The following is a 17,470-nucleotide window of genomic DNA, read 5'->3' on the forward strand; positions in this document are numbered from 1 at the left end:
AGCAGTTCGAATCCACCAGCTGCTCCTCGGACACCCTATGGGGCAGTTCTACTCTGTCCTGTAGGGTCACTATGAGTTAGAATCGACTCAATGGCAACAGGTTTGTTTTTTTTTTGTTTTAGCATCAAGTGAGAGTCCCTCACCCTCACCAGCACTTGATAACATTAGTCGTCTTAGTTTGGGCCAGTCTGAGGGCTGAAGGATTGAGCCCATAGCTCCCTGGATCCTCTGCGTCCCACAGCCTCCAGACCTGAGGGTTTTTCTTCCTCTCTCCCCTGTTTGTGTCTTGGGCATCAGGAAGGAGGAGAACACGCGGAGCCTGCTGAACGACAAGCAAGCAGTGGCAGCGCAGCGGCAGCGCTATGAGCAGTACAGCGTGGTGGTGGAGGAGGTAGGCGGCCCCCAGGATGTGACCCGTGCTGGGGGAGGGAGACCTAGCCAGGTGCTGGGCCACCCCAGCCACTCCATGCTTCCGCCATTGCAGGTGCCACTGCAGCCTGGGGAAGGCCTGCCCTATCATGATGATGACTATGAGGATGAGTACGATGACACATACGATGGCAACCAGGTGGGCGCCAACGATGTTGACTCAGATGATGAGCTCATCAGCCGCAGGTGAGGCCAGGCGGTGGGTGGAATTCAAGGTGGACAGTGGCTCTCAGGCCTCTGAGGCTTTCCTGTAGCCTCTTACTTGTACAGATAAGGAAACCAAGGGCCTGATGACGTGAGCAAGACAGTGGCAGAACCAGGGCCCATACTCGGGCCACCTGACTCCTCTTCGAGTGCTCCCTCCACCCCCTCTCCCTCCTCCTCCTTTGCTGGTTGTCCCAGCCCAACCTGTGCAGGGCAGCATTTATTTGGTCTCACGCAGTAGTTTTTAATTACAGTAAACTTTTCCCAGTGGAATCTTACAGAGACGCCCAATACAGATAAAAATAAGGCTCTTCTGGCTAAAGGGAGAACTAGTGATCCCCACAGCCCCAGCTCAGATAAAAATAAGGCTCCTACATCTGACCCTGGTCCCCTCAAAGAACCCTGGGCCTGAAGAGAGCTGGCAGGAAGAGCTCTCACATTGTCATGGCTTGTGCCTGCCTCCTGAGCTGTCTCCTCTCCCCCATCGGGATTCCCCCCACCTTGAGGCACTCTCTCCAGATCCAACCCTACTCTTTGACCTCACTTTCTCTCTCCACCCTCAGGCCCTTCACTACCCCTCAGGTGTTGAGAAACAGAGTCCTCGGGGAAAGGCAAGAGGATGAGGAGGAGGACGACGAGGAAGAAGAGCCTGAAGAGGACGCCCCCAAGGTACCTCCTTGGCCGGTGGCAGGGTGGGCAGGAAGAAAGGTAGTGGATAAGGGGGAGGGTGCAGTTCTGAAGGGTGAATTGGGAGCATTACGGCCCTTCTTCCCTGCATCTGGCCTCAAGGCCACCCCAGCATCACTGCCTGAGGCAGGAGGGGTCCTTTCAGGCCCAGGATGTCTGCTTGGAGAGCCGCTGGCTTACATCTCACCTCTGCTGCCTACAAGGGCCCAGTGGATGAATTAGAGGCCAAGCCTTTGAACTATCGAGTTCATTAGGCCCAGTAGCCTGGAGTCCAAGTAAGGGGCAGCTGTCAGCCGCTGCACCCTGCATGGCAATTATGAAAATCAGAGAGGAGTTAGAGCCTAGTGCCCTTGGAGGTCACCTGGGCCAGGGGTTTGAAAATTCTCTTTTTTAGCAGCTGAACTTTTTCTTCAAAGGAAATCCTTTCTTGTTTTTGTTAGGTGCCGACAAGTTCTTCCAACTCACAGCGACTCTGTACAAACCCTGCCCTGTCCTCTGCCAGCCTCATGATGGTTGTTATGCTGGAGCTCATTGTTGCAGCCATTGTGTCAGTCCTTCTTGTTGAGGGTCTTCCTCTTTTTCAGCTTTACTAAGCATAATGTCCTTCTCCAGGGACTGATCCCTCCTGATAACATGTCCAAAGTATATGGGACAAAGTCTTGCCATCCTCGCTTCTTAGGAGCGTTCTGGTTATACTTCTTCCAAAACAGATTTGTTCATTCTTTTGGCAGCCCATGGTATAGTCAGTATTCTTCGCCAACACCATAATTCAAAAACATCAATTCTTCTCTGATCTTCCTTATTCAGTGTCCAGCTTTCCCATGCATATGAGGCGACTGAAAACTCCATGGCTTGGGTCAGGCGCACCTTAGTCTTTAAAGTGACATCTTTGCTTTCTAACCCTTTGAAGAGGTCTTTTGCAGCAGATTTGCCCAATGCAATGTATTGTTTGATTCCTTGACTGCTGCTTCCGTGGGTGTTGGTTACCAATCCAAGTAAAATGAAATCCTTGACAGATTTAGTCTTTTCTCTGTTTATCATGATGTTGCTTATTTGCCTAGTTGTGAGGATTTTTGTTTCCTTTATGTTGAGGTGTAATCCACACTGAAGGCGGTAGTCTTTGATCTTCATCAGTAAGTGCTTTAGGTCCTCTTCACTTTAGCAAGCAAGGTTGTGTCATCCGCATAATTCAGATTGTTAATGAGTCTTCCTGCAATCCTGATGTCGTGTTCTTCATATAGTCCAGCTTCTCAGATTATTTGCTGAGTATACAGATTGAATAAATATAGTAAAATGTTACAATTCTGACCCACACCTTTCCTGATTTCAAATCACACAGTTCAAACAACTGCCTCTTGATCTATGTGCAGTTTCCTCATGAGCACGATTAAGTGTCCTGGAATTCCCGTTCTTCTCAATGTTACCCATAAGTTGTTACGATCCGCACAGTCAAATGCCTTTGCATAGTTTGTAAAACACAGGTAAACATCTTCCTGGTATTCTCTGCTTTCAGCCAGGATCCATCTGACATCAGCAGTATCCCTCGTTCCACGTCTTCTTCTGAATCCAGTTTGAATTTCTGGCAGTTCCCTGTCGGGGTACTGCTGCAACCACTTTTGAATGCTCTTCAGCAAAATTTTACTTGAGTATGATATTAGTGATTTTTTTTGTAATTTCTGCATTCGGTTGGATCACATTTCTTTGGAATAGGCATGAATATGGATCTCTTCCAGTCAGTTGGCCAGGTAGCTCTCTTCCAAATTTCTTGGCACAGGTGAGTGAACACTTGCAGTCCTGCATCCCTTTGTTGTAACACCTCATTTGGTAATCCGTCAGTTCCTGGAGCCTTGTTTTTCATCAGTGTCTTCAGTGCAGTGTGGACTTCTTCCGTAATAACCGTCGATTCTTGATCATATGCTGCCTTCCGAAATGACTGGATGTCAACCAGTTCTTTTTGGTACAGTGACTCTGTATTCCCTTCATCTTCTCTGGATGCTTCCGTGTCATTCAGTATTTTACCCATAGAATCCTTCGGTATTGCAATGCAAGGCTTGAATTTTTTCTTCAGTTCTTTAAGCTTGAGAAATGCTGAGCATATTTTCCCTTTTTGGTTTTCTAACTCTAGGTCTTTGCATGTATCATTATAATACTTTACTCTCAAGCCACCCTTTGAAATCTTCTATTCAGCTCTTACATCATCATTTCTTCCTTTCCCTTTAGCGATTCGTCATTCAAGAGCAACTTTCAGAGTCTCTTCTGACATCCATTTTGTTCATTTCTTTCCTGTCTTTTTAATGAGCTTTTGCTTTCTTCATGTATGATGTCCTTGATACCATTCCACAACTCATCTGGTCTTCAGTCAATAGTGTTCAATGCATCAAATCTGTCTTAACTAGAACCTCAATATATAAAACAGGTGAAAGCAGCACTACCCCCCTTGAACAGAGTGGCTGGCTAGAACCCCACCATCTGTGCCCTCCCAGGCCTTTATGTTACCAGGGTGAGAAATCATATGTTTCCGGGGCAAGCCCACCATGTAAATGAGTGCAGGATGTGGTGGAGGGGAGGGAAACAGACTTGTCTGAGGAGCTCCTCAGCAAGAATGTCGGCCCCCCAGTTCAGAAGCTTCCCTTCTTTCCAGGGAAGAAAGACAGCCCAAATTTTTATGTGAAATCTTCCAGTTTCCAAATGTTGTTAATTCCATTTTGTTTCTTCAACACTGTGGGTCACCGCTGCTTGGTTATGGCCCTTAGGTCACAGTTGTCCCCCTGCACTTGTCCAGCCTCCTTTCACTCTTGGCAAAAAGCATGGTCCTCAAAAGCAAAGAAGTTTCCAGGATAAATTGAATGCTTCAAAGGTCAGCGGAGCAAGGGCAGGGGCTTGGGGACTGTGGCTTAAGGGGACTTCTAAGTCAATTGGCAAAACAATACTATTATGAAAACATTCCGCATCCCACTTTGAAACGTGGCGTCTGGGTCTTAAATGCTAACAAGCGGCCACCTAAGATGCATCAATTGGTCTCAACCCACCTCGATCAAAGGAGAATGAAGAACACCAAGGTCACATGACAACTATGAGCCCAAGAGACAGAAAGGGCCACATGAACCAGAGACTTACATCATTCTGAGACCAGAAGAACTAGATGGTGCCTGGCCACAACCGATGACTACCCTGACAGGGAGCACAACAGAGAACCCCTGAGGGAGCAGGAGATCAGTGGGATGCAGACCCCAAATTCTCATAAAAAGACCAGACTTAATGGTCTGACTGAGACTAGAGGAATCCCGGCGGTCATGGTCCCCAAACCTTCTGTTGGCCCAGGACAGGAACCATTCCCGAAGACAACTTATCAGACATGGAAGGGACTGGACAATGGGTAGGAGAGAGATGCTGATGAAGAGTGAGCTACTTGTGTCAGGTGGACACTTGAGACTGTGTTGGCATCTCCTGTCTGTGGGGGGATGGGAGAGTAGAGAGGGTTAGAAACTGGCAAAATTGTCACGAAAGGAGAGACTGGAAGGGCTGACTCATTAGAGGAGAGAAAGTGGAACTATGGAGTAAGGTGTATATAAACTTATATGTGACAGACTGACTTGATTTGTAAACGTTCACTTGAAGCTCAATAAAAATTAAAAAAAAAAAGAATGTGACAATAAAAAAAAAAAAGCATAGTCCTCAAGGATGGGCCCTTCCCCAGTTCGTGGGTGGTGGAGCCAGAGTGAGGCCACCTGCTCCCAGGGAAGAGTCATCTCTCCTACCATGCAAGGCCTGACGTGGCCTCCTTGACCTGTCAGGTGGCCATCCTGGCCTTCCCTTGCTCCCCCATGATGCCGCCAATTTGTCCTACTCCACCAATGGCGAACCCGCCCCACCATGCCTGTCCCACCAAGCCCAGCCAGTGGGAAGGTTGGGGGCTTCTAATGAAAGCCTGGACCACAGCAAGCCAGCTCAGCCAGGACATCGCCCTGCCATGCTGCACTTCCTCCCACCCCTAACCGAGAACAGTCACAGAATCCAGTTTGGTGCAACCCCACCACTGCTTAGGATTGGGGTCCTCACAATTCTGGTTTTTGTCTTTTCTCCCTCCCCAGCCTGACCACTTCGTGCAGGACCCTGCAGTGCTAAGGGAGAAGGCAGAAGCCAGGCGCATAGCCTTCCTCGCCAGGAGGGGGTGAGCATTCAAGGGGCTGTTTCTGGTGGGAGGGGACCCAGCTGGGGAAGTCCCAGCTGATGACTGGGAAACCCCACCCTAAGTGCTTTGTATGTATAAATTTGGATCCCACAACAACCTTACGATGTAGCTACTGTTGTTATCCTCATTTTACAGATGAGGAAACTGAGGCTTAGAACCTGCCAACGGTCACACAGCTAGTAGGTGGTAGGTAGAGTGAGATTTGAGCCAGGTGACCCAGCTCTGGAGTCTACACTTATAACCATGTCTTGACAGATGCTGCAAGGGGTTTATCACCCAGTGTGGAGAGTGACATGTCCACGGCTAACTGGTGTGAGATGTGAGAGAGTACAGGCAGACTGACAGACATGCATCCCTTATCGCTGAGAGAGGCATAGTAGGGGCAGGGGCTTTTAAGGAGGAATTTGTCATGTGAGATGGGGAAGCAGCCCAAGCTGGACAGAAAGGTTGAAATACAGGGTGTGGCCAGGAAGGGAAGTCTCCGGGTGTGACTGGACGCAGCTGGGAGAGGGTAACCAGAAATCCCTCTAAGCAGCCCCTTTGCCTTCCCATGAGGAAATGGTCCAGAGGGGCCAAAAGCCTGCCTGAGGTCGCTCTTCCACTTAAGGCCAAACCAGGTTCCCTGGCTCTGGGACCCCCCACAGCACTGCCTGCTGGGTGCAGAGGGCCTCGCCAAGGAGGGAAGGCATTTGGGTCACATTCTGAAGGCAGTAGGGAGCCACAGAAGGTTGCTGAGCAGGGAGCAGAGCAACCCTGACTCCTCATTCATCCCAACCCCCTGAGCATGGAGCTGGGGGCACATTCTGACAGTTGAGATGGTCTGAAAGGGTCCTGGGTAATGTCTGTGAGTCTGCTAGGTCTTTGGAGGCCACCAAATGAGGCCTTGTGGTGTCGAGCTGAAGTAAGTGTCTCATCTGTAGCAGGTGGGCCTGGTGGGATAAGGGAGGTGACCTGTTCCCAAGCCCTCCTCCTCTCCTTGTGTGGGGTGTGGTCAGCCCATTAGCTTTTCCTCCCCGCACAGCCTAGTGATGAGCCCATGTGGAGGCAAGACCCAGAGACGAGAAAACACCTGGCACAGAGCTGGCTGGAGCCCTGACAGCCCTGCCCCTGCCAGGCCCCATTTCTCTTCCTACCCTGAAGTGGGGACATGGGTGTCCTGGCTGAAGCCTGTGTGTCCTCTCCCTGTGACCTCTGATGCCCACTGGGAGCCTCCAATCAGAGGCTCTTCCATCTGACGGGTTTTCCTGGGGTTGGTTGTTTCTCACTCAGGTACCGGCATGACAGTTCAACAGCAGTGGTCGGCAGCCCCCGAGGCCACGGACAGAATCGTGAGACAACCCAGGAACGCAGGAAGAAAGAAGCCAACAAGGCAGCAAGAGCCAACCACAACCGGAGGGCCATGGCTGACCGTAAGAGAAGTAAAGGCATGATTCCATCCTGAAGCCACTGCCAGCAGGGCAACAGTGGCACCGGACCCACCAGGCTACAGTACCAGAGCCTGGACCTCCCACCATTGGTCCCATGCCAGGGCCCCAAGTTCAGCTTGACCCCTCAACAGCCTCAGCATTGCAGCCCCTGCGAAGGCCACTTCACTGCCCGCCAACCAGCCAGCCGTGAGCACCTTCTTGCCGAACACGCAGTGCCTTACCCCACAGTGAAGGACCCATGGGCCAACGAGTAGGCGCCTTACCCGAGATGTGCTGGTGGGAAAGGGGTGGGGGTGGAGCCCCAAGACAAGACCCCCAAACCTCGTGCAGCAAGACACCACTTCGCTTTTTCCCTGGACTGCAGGAAACCTGTATATTAAAAAAACAAAAACAAAAAAGAGGCCTACGCATAAAGTTTTTAAACCTTTCGAGCAATGACCCATGATGCACCCATGACCCACTCCCCTTGCGTCCCATTCTTCAGTGAAGTTGCTGTCAAGAGGTCATCATGGCATTTTTTTTATGCTTACATGCTTGCTCTCATTTTAACCCCTCCTGGCATTGCTCCTGCCTTGCTCCATGACCCTGAGGACATCAGTCCTTCTCTTAACCTCCAGTCTCTACTGTGAAACGAAGGCCTGGAGGAGGTGGTCCTTCCCACTGTCTCGGTCAGTCTTGATGACCTCCACCTGAGGAGGTAGACACTGTTTTTGACCCCACTGTATAGATGAAGAAAGTGAGGCACCAATTGCTGAAGGTGGCTGCCCCAGGCCACAGAGGGGAGTGGTGGAACGGGGATCGGGCACTTAGTCTGACCAGGGTTTGGAGTCCTAGACCCCCGTAGTTGGTGTCGTCTCCACCTCACAGCTGGCCCAAGGACACTGCCAGCAGTAGAGCCAGTGCCATGAAGAACTCAGGCCTTCTGCCTCCCAGCTGTACGTACACTTGTATTAAAAAAAAAAAAAAGTACACTTGTAAAATAAAAAAAAAATAGACCCCCCCCAAAATCAAAGGATCAGAGACCTCAAGAAACAAGTCAGGATGTCACTGCTAAGCCCTGTTGAAGGCCTTGGCTTCTCAAAGCTCCCTCCTGGGCATGGCCAACCAACTCCTAGCATGGCAGCGGCTGCCAGTTATTGTCATTCCACTTCCTTCCAGAACATTGCCAGTCAGTGAGGGGGATCAACAGTGGGGGATTTGCTGGGTTGATCCTTGCCCAGCCCGGCATGGAGTCCATTAATGAAAGCCAGGGCCCAAGCCCAGCTGGACCCTGACAAATCACCCTCAATGCTAGTACAATTTATTTGCACGTGGTTAGGATGAGCATCTGAAGCAGAGAGGTAGACAGGTATTTGACGAATTGGTTTTGTTAGGTCAGCCTGCACAAGTGAAAATCAATAGCAATTCCTCTGTGTTGCACCGGTTCTCTTGGTGCATTTGAGATGCAGAGCAGGTACAGGGTGGCGTCCTCCCGTCGCACTGCTAAATTAACTGAGACCAGGCTCAGCATTAGCCATCCCGACAGGGAGCAGCAAGACTGTTCCTCCAGGAAACATTGCCAGGGACTGACCTCAGTGGCAGGGGCCACTTCTTTTCTCCCCCACTGAGCTGCTCACAGTTCGTCTGCAGGGAGGACAGGATGGAGAGCTCTTGGGTGTTAATTACATGTCTTGCCTGTTACTGTTCATAAATCCCCTCTAGCTTTCACCTTGTCACCTGTACCTTCTAGCTACCTGAGGTGGTGTTCAGGCCTTATATCATCATCATGGTTCAAAGCACTTGAGAAGACAGAAATAATTTAATTTTCAGAAAGGAGTCCCAGGTCAAACTTAGTCTCCCATGCCTTGTCATTTCAGACCTTGAAGGTACTCTTTCGGGGGGGGTTGGTGGCTAAAGACAGCTCAGGGGTCATCCAGAATGGTGCTCATAGGCACGCCTCTTTACCTCTTGGGGCCTCAGTTTTCCCTTCTGTAAAGTGAATATGCTCGGATGAATGCTTACCATTTGACACCTATGAAATTGTCTGAAGAGAGCCCAAGGTTTAAGATGGACAAATGCAGAACTGCTATAGGTGAAGCTGGGTGGGGGGCCCTGAGCCCTGCCTCTTTAGTCACTGGAGCCCACCATCTCCACTGCTGCTCCTAAGCAGATATTTTTTAAGTGCCTGCTCTGTGCCCTGGCAGGAGATCATGACTATCACAGACATTCCCCAGGAAGCTTTTAAGGCTTTGTGCCTCTGAGAGGACTTAGGTTTGAGTGTCTGTTTCTAGTTCACAAACTGCAATGATAGTGGGTGTGTTTATGTAGTGCTGCTGGGCCTCTGTGAGGTGGGCGGGACAGAGCCTGTCATTGTTTATAGAAAGGAGCCCGGAAGCCCTGGGAGGGTAAGTGGCTTGCCCAAAGCCTGTGGCAAATTAGCACAGAGTCTGGATGCAACTCCTTACTGAGTTACCTGTTAAACAGCCAAGTGTAACCTTGATGAGTAAATGATTGACGAGGACCTTCCTGTCCCTACCACACAAGGAGCTTGGGTTGAATAATGCAGCTGAGGTGGAAGGGGGGGATGGACAAAAAACAAACACACCAAAAATACAGGGAAGTATTGTGTAACCCTTTAAAATGACATCAATAGAGATTTAGTAGCAGCGTAGGGAACTAAATACTGAAGAATAAACGCCAGATATACAAGGTGATGCACCATGATTGTGAAAATGTTAAAAAAAAAATGCATACAGATCAAGTCTGGACAGGAACGTACATAAATGAAAATGATGGTGACAGTGTGGGTGATGGTGGTGGTGAGACAACAGTATGTCATAATAAGAATAAAAGCTCTTACTGAGCACTTACTGTGGCCAAACTTTGCTGGATTCTTTATTTGCATTATCTCAAGTGGACAAATGGGCATCAGCACGAGTGAGGTACAGGGCCCCAAACCCTGTCTCCTCACAAGGTAGGTACTGATGAGAACATTGAGGTGCAGAAAGATTAGACGACCTGCCTAAGGTCATACAGTTAGCAAAGGACCAAGGAGGGATTCAGTCCAAGATTGTCTCCTAAAGTTCGTTGTCTTAACCCCTAAGATTCGTACCTGCCATAGCTCTCTTCCTCCTACCCCAACCCTTGTGCTATCTCTGATATCCTTGTTACTGTTTTTACAATGAAAAAGAAGACATGAGTAAAATAACTGCAGAACAAGAGGATGGGAAGTCACATCTCATCAGGCCAGGTTGATGGGACTCCAGTTACATGTATGTTAGACCATTTGATACCGTCTCACAGATTTCAGATGCTCTGTCCCCCCCCCCCCCCGCCACTTTTTGTTTTCCTTTACTGGGTCCAGTCTGCCATTTAGCCCCTTGACTAATTCTTTACTTTTGTCTCCAATCCCTCTCTGGAGGGAAAGGGAAAGGGTTGGGGGTAGAACATTCTCAGCTGAGACGGTGACAGCAAAACCTGGGGAGCAGCAAGGCCTGGGAGGGGTTGAAGAGGCTGAGAAAGTCCAGATGTCCGGGGTGACTGTGGATGTTGGGGGGTGGCAGGGAGGGAGTGACCTCCAGAGTTAGAGTCACATGGCAGGCTAGGCCATGGCCTAGTCAGTTGTCCAGAGCAGCAGCTATCAAGTACTAGAGGCTATCAGGGCTTGGAGGGTCAGCCTGGCAGGGAATGTCAAGAACAGAGAGGACAATCCAACCATTCAGCACACATTTATCAAACCTCTACCAGGTGCTAGGTACTGTGCTGGGCATGTGTAAGAAAGACCCAGACCCTTCCCTCATGGAGCTCACAGTCCAATGGGCAAGATAGATATTAAATACGACATGTTGGAGAAATTAAGAGTTGTGCTAGGTTCTAATAATTGAATAAAGAAATAGAGTAGGGAAGAAAACAGGCAAGGCCACCAGAAAGAGGCCAAGAGCAAAGAGACATTCCAGAAGCAGAGTAGTTGCAGTATCAGGAGGCAGCCAAGAGGTCAACCAAGCAAAGGCTGGGCACTCCCTGGACTTGGCAATGGGGCTCACTGGATCCTCTAACCAGCTTTGCCAGGAAGCAGTGGGGAGATAGCAGAGAGAGGAGTGGGAGATAAGAGAAGGAGGTAGGAGAGTAGGGCCTTCTTGAAAGGAACTTGGCAGTGAAGACAGGCCAATGGACCTCGGAGGTGAAGAGAAAGTATCGGCACTCAGCATTGATTTGTGAAATGCCTGGACAGAGTTGGTGAGGCTGGAGCTTCAGCAGACCCACCTGGGGAAGGTCAGCACCCAATGAGGAATGGGATCGGGCTGGGGCCAGGGCCAGGCAGAAGCTCCCAGACCAGGGAAGGGCCGGTTAGCATTAGATCTTTTTTTTTTTTGGAGGGGGGGAGGTGCTTCTTATTTTATTTTTTAAATTTTATTGTGGTGACAATATGCATAACAAAACATGTCATCTCAGCAATTTCTACATGTCTGATTTGGTATCACTGAGTACAGCCTTCAAGCTGTATCACCATTCTTCAAAGATTCCAAATCTTTCCATCCCTATTAACATAGACTCAATGCCCTCTAAGCAAGCCCATCCCCTTCTCCTCTCCCTCCCAACTCTGGTAACCACTAATAATCTCTGGTTTCTATCTATTTGCTCATTTCATATACATGAGATCATATAATATTTACCCTTTTGGACTGACTCATTTTGCTCAGCAGGATGTTTTCAAGGTTCATCCATATTATGGCATGCTGGCACTGAAGCTGACCTAGGTCTCTGGGCACTGAGGCAACAAGGAGGGGCCTTGACTGGCCAGAGACTGCTGTTGCAATTTTGTGGCCTTGGCCAAGTTAAACAATTTATTCTGTCTAGAGGTTGCCATCTCCAGCTCTGTCTGTATGGGTGTGTGTGTCTAGGCGATCCTGAAAACTAGCATGAAATTCCAACTTTGCATCACACAGAAAATTCTCTTCCAGCAATCAATAATCATCAAGAGAATTTTACACAGACTTACACAACTCAGAGAGTCTTAAGGGGCGTTTAATGCTGCATTTCTCAAACTACTTCAACCCCCAGTCTCAGGCCCTGGAATTTCAGAGGCACCCCCTACCCCCATCCCCTGGGGGTGGGGAGCTTTATCCTGCTTAAGAATTCAATGGGCCTCTCTAGGTCTCTCCCAGCCAAGGGGCTTGTCAAGCTTTACTTTCTGTGGTCTGAATTATAAAAATGATGGGTGCTTAATTCTAGTTTTCCAGATATGGAACTATGACATTGAGTATGCTTTTTCCGGCTGCATGAGTCTGCCCTCAGCATTCTGACATGTCCCTTAAGTGCTCTGCCATCCCAAGGCAGGTAATTAGGGTTTTCTCCTCCTTAAAGTGCTTTTTCCAGAAGAGGCAGGCGGAAGAGGGGCCCCCAGTGGGGCAAGCACCAATCATTCCTGTAAATTTAAGAATTGTATATACAGGGCTCTCATGAAGGGCTTTCCCACCGTATCTCCCATTTCAAGGTCTGATCTACTTAGCATTCTTTCACGAACACCTACCAGGGCCTCAACATGTCTGTCCTTTTTATCATTCATTTGTTCATAAGGGTGGCCTGGGACAGTGAAAAGAGAACTGAATCAAGGGCCGGGAGACTGGGGTCCGGACCCTTGGTTTCAACAAGCCTTGTGACCACGGATGAGTCACTTCATCTCTCTAGACCTCAGTTTCTTGTGAGAAATGGGATCGCAATTCTCCTCCACCCTCTTGCCTCACGAGTAATTGTGAGGCTCAGGTGAGATCCCCACTGGGGCCACAGGAGCCAGACAGAGGAAAAAACAGTCACCTGCCAGCCCGGTAAGTGTGCGTGCGATGGGTGCCCTGGGAACCCAGAAGAGGGGCCCCACCCAGCCTTTTTGGGGATCTGACGCCTCCAGGCCAGGGCACAGCACAGAGTAGAAATGACCTCACTGAATCCTTGAAACAAAGTAGGTATGATTATAATTCTTGTTTAGAGGCTCAGTCACTTGCTCCTGGCTGAGGAGTGGCCTAGTCAGTATCCAAACTCAGGTTTGCCAGGCTCTAAAGTCCGTGCTTTCAGCCCTTTGCTTTCCTGCCTTCCTTTGGCATGTGAAGCAGAAGCCACAATACATATGTGATTGGTTCAGCATGGAAAAAAACTCTATCATCTCCTTCATTTCAAACACCATACTTCTGTTGATACAACCTATGATTTAAGTCATTCCACTGACAGAGAAGCAGGGGAAAATGAGAGATCAGGAAGCTGGGCAATCCCAGGGAACTGATTTCCCCGATCTCCACTTTGCCACATTCTCCCCTGTCTGCCAGCAGAGGAAAGGGATGTCTCTTGGAGGGCCCGGTATGAAGGAGGTGTTTCATTACGAAAGTTTAGCAAGCTGAGGGGATCCAGCATCACCTGGAATGGCAGCCCCAGGGCAGAAAGTGCTGCTTGCTGTTGGAGGCCCATACAGGAGGGAGAAAGGAGCAGGCTCAGACACCAGGGATGGAAGAAACAGAAGAGAACTCTGTTACATGGTGGAAGGTGTGGGGAAAAGATAAGAGTTGCCCGCAGAAGACACAAGGCTGCTGAGGTTTAAAACAGTGCTACAGATGCAGAAAAGGAGATTGTCAGGGGACACAAAGGGGAACATAAAAACATGATTGGGCCAGAGGGATGGAAAGGATGTCGGGAACATGGTTTTAAAGCTGCTGGGGCAAGGGAAGGCACTTAGCTGACTCAGCTGTAAAGTCATCTCAGCCTGCATGTGGTGGATTGAATATGCTAATTAGGCACTGGCCCCTGGAGACTGTACAAGGAGCGCATTTGACTTACTCACTGTAGCAACGTAATGAAACCATCCTGAATAGGCCTATGCTAAGCTGATCACAAGCATTAGCTCAAGTATCTTCCCAGCGACCCTGTGAGGTATTATTATCATTAACCCATTTTCCAGACAAAGAAACTGAGGCTCATAGAGGGGAAGCAACCTGCCCAAGGTCACCCAGCAGGAGAGTAGCGAAGCTGGGATTCAAACGCAGGCATGTGTTGTTTCCATAGCCCATGCCTGGGCACCAGATGAGAAAGCAAAGGCTGCACAGCAAGGAACTGTATTTGGTGGGCTTGCGAAGAGAAGCGGGGTTTGAGGTAGCCTGGGTCTTAAATGTCAGACTCAGAAATTTGAACTTGATCTTGTAGGTAATGGGTAGCCACTGAAAGTGTTTGAGCAGAGGAGTTGATCTGGCAGGATTCTGAGGCTTCAGTGAAGAGGAAGGGTCCAGAGCAGCCAAGGAAGACTCTGTGCAGGAGTTTCAAAGTGAGGATAAGCCAGGTGCAGCAGGAAGCTGGTCAGCGGCTCTGTGAACACAGACTGCCAGGTGAGCAGCTCCCAGCCAGCACTTTCCCTGCATTCCATCATTGTGTTGTCCTTGATGCCGGCTGAAGTCTGCTCTTGGCATTCAGTCTGTATATAAATCCAAGCATATCAGGCCAAGGCCTCAATGAAAAGAGAAATGATTTTTATCCAATGTGGAGCAGTGGATGATGAGTGCAGGAGGCTCTTGTCTGCATTTGAACCTCGGCTCCACTCTCTCTAGCTGTGTTATCCTGAGCAAGCCACTCAACCTCTCTGAGCCTCGTTTTCCACCCATAAACTGGGGTGGAGAGCAGTGGTCACCTCATAATGAGGAGCCAGTGACATAGGGTGCATTTACAGCACCCAGCACAGGCCTGGCCCTGGATGACCGCCCAGAGAAGGCAGCTATTTTTGTGTGTGTGATCTTGTACGCACCGGCTGCCTGCCCCGGGACAGAGTGTTCGTCCTTTGAGTTAGCTCAACCAGCTGCCGTGACCTCCATCTTGCCCAAGGAATTTGTATTCCCTCCAACTTTGCGCTTTGCACAGACATTTTAAATTCATTGATTTCTGTCCTTTCCTCGGACGACTTCAAACTCATTTGTAGGACAGTCCTTGTTCCTTGTTATTGGAAGGGCTGGCTGAGTCACACGGATGGAATCTATTTCTTTTAATAACTTACACCACTTTTTCTTCTTTATTCCAAAAGCAGTAACAAGCTCAGTGTAGTTCACACAAATAAGCAAAAAGAAAGAAAAACCCAGAAATAATTGTTGTTAGGATTTTAGTTTTTATTCTTCCAGCATTTTTTGGAAAAAGGAATAACCCCTTTTTTTTTTCTAGTTAATAAGACATTGTGGACATTTTTCCATTTCTCACCCATATCATTTTTAATAGCTTAGTAGTATTCTATAGTACCATGATTTATTCAACCAATTCCCTTCAGTCACACATTGAGGTTGTTTCTAATTATTTGCTATTAAACTAATAAACAACCTCATGGTTAAGTATTTACCCACTCCCATGATTATTTCCTTAGGATAAATTCTTAGACGTAGAGTTGCTGGCTCAAGTTTTTTGACGGATGTGGTCAAACGGGCTTTCCCATCAGCAGAATTTGACAATGATCATTTACCATGTTTTGGTTCACATTCAGTATTATTATAATAAAAGAAAGTCTTTGTGAGTTGAATAGGTAGAAGTGTATCTAGTTATTTTCATTTTGCAAATCGGTTCTTGCAGAGCCTTAAGGAGGAGATGCAGATATAAGTGGGCCTGAGAAAGATGTAGAAGTGGTGAGGGGAGTGTGGTCAACCTGTGATGGGCCACCCAGATTCCCATCCAGATGCTGGAAGTGGTGCTGGCAGGGATTGGCTAGGCAGAGGAGAGCTGCCCTGCCCAGGCCACGCCCCTTCCTAGCAGGCACCTGCATCCAGTGAGGGGTTTAACTTGAGACCAGTTGCTAGCAATCTGGTCCATTCCAACTCATGGTGACCCTATGTGTGTCAGACTACTCTGTGCTCCACAGAGTTTTCAGTGGCTGATTCTTTGGAAGTAAATCGCTAGGCCTTTCTTCAGAGGTGCCTCTGGGTGAACTCGAACTTCCAACCTTTTGGTTAGCAGCCAAGTGCCATAACCATTGCACCACTCAGGGACTTCTCAGGATCAACAAGGACTATGAGCGGCTGAACCTTTCACCTGGTTCAGGACTGCTATGAAGGGTCATCCTGTCTTCAGAACACCTGGAGGGTCAGCTGGTTCCTTTGTTGAGCCTGCCTCACAGCTTGAACTCTGCCCAGTCCTGCTTCCTTCTCTTCCCTTGCATGGTGTTGACCCCAAAGGCATTCCTTAATAAACTCCCACACACTAACCTCCAGCTCAGTTTGCTGAGTCTGCTTCCTGAGAACCCAGCCTGCAACAGGGACATCCTTGTGTTTACCTGGAACCAGCGCAAGGTATGCTGGGTGTTCAAACCTAGAATGTTCCCAGAGGGCTGGGTCTTTTTTCTTTCTTTGAGTTGCCAGGATAACTTGGGCTCCACCCAGAGGTGAAAAGTTTGAGCTTTGGCAGGTGGCCCTGGATTGCCAGAGGCTACCAAGTGCAGCCCCTGGCCAGGTTCGTTAAGCTGGGTGGCTGTTTACTGTACAGAGTTTACTCTCCTTGACACTCTTCCCAGGTTACGGCATCTTTAGAAATACCAAGAATCATAGCTGCCATTGTGCAATATCATCAGGGTATATTACAGATGAGGAAACTGACTCAGAGAGGGTATGTAACTTCCTCAAGGTCACACAGACTGTGAATGGTGGGGCTGAAATTCTAGCCCAGGACTGCCTCATTATAAAAATCAGTGCTCTTCAGCATTTGGGGTCTTAAACACTAGCAAGCAGCCATCTAAGATGCATCAATAGGTCTCAACCCACCTGGACCAAAGGAGAATGAAGAACACCAAGGACACAAGGTAATTACAAGCCCAAGAGACAGACAGGGCCACATAAACCAGAGCCTACATCAGCCTGAGACCAGAAGAACTAGATGGTGCCTGGCTACAACCGATGACTGCCCTGACAGGGAACACAACAGAGAACCCCTTAGGGAGCAGAACAGTGGGATGCAGACCCCAAATTCTCGTAGAAAGGCCAGACTTAATGGTCTGACTAAGATTAGAAGGACCCCAGTGGTCATGGTCCCCAGACCTTCTGTTAGGCCAAGACAGGAGCCATTCCAAAAGCCAACTCTTAAGACAGGGATTGGACTGGACAATAGGATAGAAAAAAATGCTGCTGAAGAATGAGCTTCTTGGATCAAGAGATGAGAGGGCAGAGGAGGTTAGAAGCTGGCAGAATGGCCAGAAAAGAGAGAGTGGAGGGAAGGTGCAGGCTGTCTCATTAGGGGGAGAGCAATTAGGAGTATATAGCAAGGTGTATAAGAGACTGACTTGATTTGTAAACTTTCACTTAAAGCACAACTTAAAAAAAAAAATGAGTGCTCTTTACACTTCACTAAACCCACTACAATCAAGTTGATTCCAAATCATAGCAATCCTATAGGACAGAGTAGAACTGCCCCACAGGGTTTCCAAGGCTGTAAACCTTTACAGAAGCAGACTGCCACATCTTTCTCAGGTGGAGCAACTGGTGGGTTTGAACCATCGACCTTTCGGTTAGCAGTCAAGCACTTTAACCACTGAACCACCAGGGCTCCTTTACAC

The 17,470-nt window shown here is 48.8% G+C and overlaps 1 protein-coding gene across 3 annotated transcripts in view; it reads left to right on the forward strand.

Moving 5' to 3' along the window:
* ASCC2 (activating signal cointegrator 1 complex subunit 2) overlaps window positions 1-10,200 on the forward strand; it is a 45,939-nt gene extending 35,739 nt beyond the window's left edge. The window contains exons 17-21 of one of the 3 annotated variants that reach the window (XM_010598749.3): window positions 298-391; window positions 485-615; window positions 1,197-1,302; window positions 5,412-5,491; window positions 6,782-9,945. In XM_010598749.3, the coding sequence (XP_010597051.1) occupies window positions 298-391; window positions 485-615; window positions 1,197-1,302; window positions 5,412-5,491; window positions 6,782-6,953 (583 nt within the window). In that variant the 3' untranslated portion in view covers window positions 6,954-9,945. Of the gene's footprint in view, window positions 1-297; window positions 392-484; window positions 616-1,196; window positions 1,303-5,411; window positions 5,492-6,781 lie in introns of all 3 variants that reach the window. The other 2 variants (XM_064272492.1, XM_064272491.1) reach the window with 2 other exon arrangements.
* Window positions 10,201-17,470: the final 7,270 nt, after the last annotated feature.

The sequence above is a fragment of the Loxodonta africana genome, chromosome 19, assembly GCF_030014295.1.
Source record: "Loxodonta africana isolate mLoxAfr1 chromosome 19, mLoxAfr1.hap2, whole genome shotgun sequence".
Classification (NCBI taxonomy): domain Eukaryota; kingdom Metazoa; phylum Chordata; class Mammalia; order Proboscidea; family Elephantidae; genus Loxodonta; species Loxodonta africana.